The 1,939-nt window shown below is 37.8% G+C and overlaps 1 protein-coding gene across 1 annotated transcript; it reads right to left on the bottom strand.

Moving 5' to 3' along the window:
• Positions 1–154: 154 nt before the first annotated feature.
• Positions 155–1,469, bottom strand: LOC107464918 (bZIP transcription factor 53). Its single transcript, XM_016083885.3, has one exon. The coding sequence runs from the start codon at positions 900–902 to the stop codon at positions 465–467; it is 438 nt and encodes a 145-aa protein (XP_015939371.1). The 5' UTR covers positions 903–1,469; the 3' UTR covers positions 155–464.
• Positions 1,470–1,939: the final 470 nt, after the last annotated feature.

Raw genomic sequence — 1,939 nt, 5'->3', positions numbered from 1 at the left:
TCTTATAATTTCTTTTCTTCCAATCAAATATAGCTTTCAATTTCTTTCTTTCCACCCAAATATAATCTGGTTATCCCAAAAGAAGAACTAACTAGAGTTTACTCACATAGAAGAAAAACTTATGAAGAATAAAGAATAAAGAAAAAAGAAAGCGTAAGAAGAGAACATCATTTCCAATTAACAATGATAATACAGATACAAAACAAGACAATGCCATTTAATGAAACAGAACATCGCATATAACTGAACCCAGAGAACATCACAAGCAGATACATATAATTCACAGACATGACATTGGCACTCATCATCATTCCGCACACTTTCACAACCCCAAACTGAAGCCCCCTTTTTATTTTAAAACTACCACCCAATGGCGACACAAGAATCCCAAACTAAATTACTAAACTACCCACACATCCGAGCAGGAGCTTCTCTGCCAAACACCAACATAATTCTGTAACACTTCAATGCAGGAACATGTCTGCCGAAGCCATGATTGGCTGAAATGGATAAGGAATCTGCCAAGGCTTCATGAGAGGATCCAGAATCTCCGGTAAATCAACGGAGAGCTCACCGCCGCTTACGACTTCAGCAATTTCGAGGATGGAATTGAGGAACTTAAGCCTGTCCCCAAGCTCCGTGATCTGAGCCCTGATGACGCCGTTTGAGGATTCAATCTCTGCATAAGATTCCTCCTTCATCTTAATGGCCTCAATCAACTGCTTGTTCGAGGCCTCAAGCCGCTTCACCTCCTCCGTCAGATCCTCCAGCTGCTTTTGCTTCCTCATCCGCGACCGCCGCGCCGATTCGCGGTTCGACAGCATCCTCTTCCTCTTCCTCTCGTCCATCACGGGCTCTCCGCCCTCCGATCCTGAGCTCGAATTGCGGTAAACTGAAGCCATTTCAACTCCTTCTCTTACGTCGTCTTCTTTCTGGTTCTTATCGATGAAATTAGCGTTTTGTCAAAAGGGAATTAGGGTTTCTGTTCTTTGTTTTTTAGACTAAGAAAAATCGGGATCAGCTAGCTAAAACTAAATAACAGAGAGAGATTATCAACGTGCTGAGGGTGAGTTCATGAGAAAACGTAGAACCAGTAGAGGAAGACGACCGAGAAGGAGTGAAGGAGACGAATCCGACGCATGGGGTTAGAGAGGGTCATAGAAACTCCATAAACATTGAAGTTTTGTGCAAAATCCCTATGCTTTGAAGCCTAGAAATTGTACAGAATCAGATTAACAAGGGAGAAGATGTGAAAACCCTAGATTGGAGGGCAGATCTGAGATTGAGAGAGACAATCTTTCAAGGGAGAATCGCAGTTAAAGAAGGGAATTGAATGAAAGGGAAGATCGAGAAAGAAAGCTGAGAAAATTAACGATGGAAAATTCGAGAACGGGGTGGTTTTCAGAGATTAGGGTTGTTGAGATGGAGAATCCAAAGAAGGTTAAGAAGGTTGGAAAAGTTAGGCTTTATAGAAGAAAAAGAAGGAAAGAGGGAGATGGAAAACGTGGGGAAGGTGCAGTGGTTTGTGGAATGATATTTTTCAAGCAACGTAATACCGCGTCATAGCTGCGTACACAATGACGACAGCTGTTCACCACAAACAACCAGCTGGTTTTATTGAAGTTTTTCCCCTCTTACATTTTTAACTTTTAAGGTTTTTATTTTTTTAAGAACTTGTTAAGTTTTTTATAATATTCTTTTATTAAAGTACTTGATTAAAAATAAAAATTTGATATTTAAACTAATTATTTATTTATAATATTAAGAGTATATTAATTTAAATATTTTTTATTTAATTATAGAAATGAAATTAGTTATATTATTTATGTTCATTTACTTACTAACAATTTTGTCTATTGATATAATTTTCAGCGTTATTAAGATTTTTATTTATTTACTTTTCATTAATAAATGTGCTTTTGTGTTGGAAAATTATATT

Source organism: Arachis duranensis, chromosome 9 (assembly GCF_000817695.3).
Source record: "Arachis duranensis cultivar V14167 chromosome 9, aradu.V14167.gnm2.J7QH, whole genome shotgun sequence".
Taxonomy (NCBI): domain Eukaryota; kingdom Viridiplantae; phylum Streptophyta; class Magnoliopsida; order Fabales; family Fabaceae; genus Arachis; species Arachis duranensis.
This window is presented reverse-complemented; position numbering and strand designations above follow the sequence as displayed.

What these genes read in the sequence shown, in the direction of transcription:
- LOC107464918 (XM_016083885.3), bottom strand. Translation starts at nt 902, where the DNA reads ATGGCTTCAGTTTACCGCAATTCGAGCTCAGGATCGGAGGGCGGAGAG.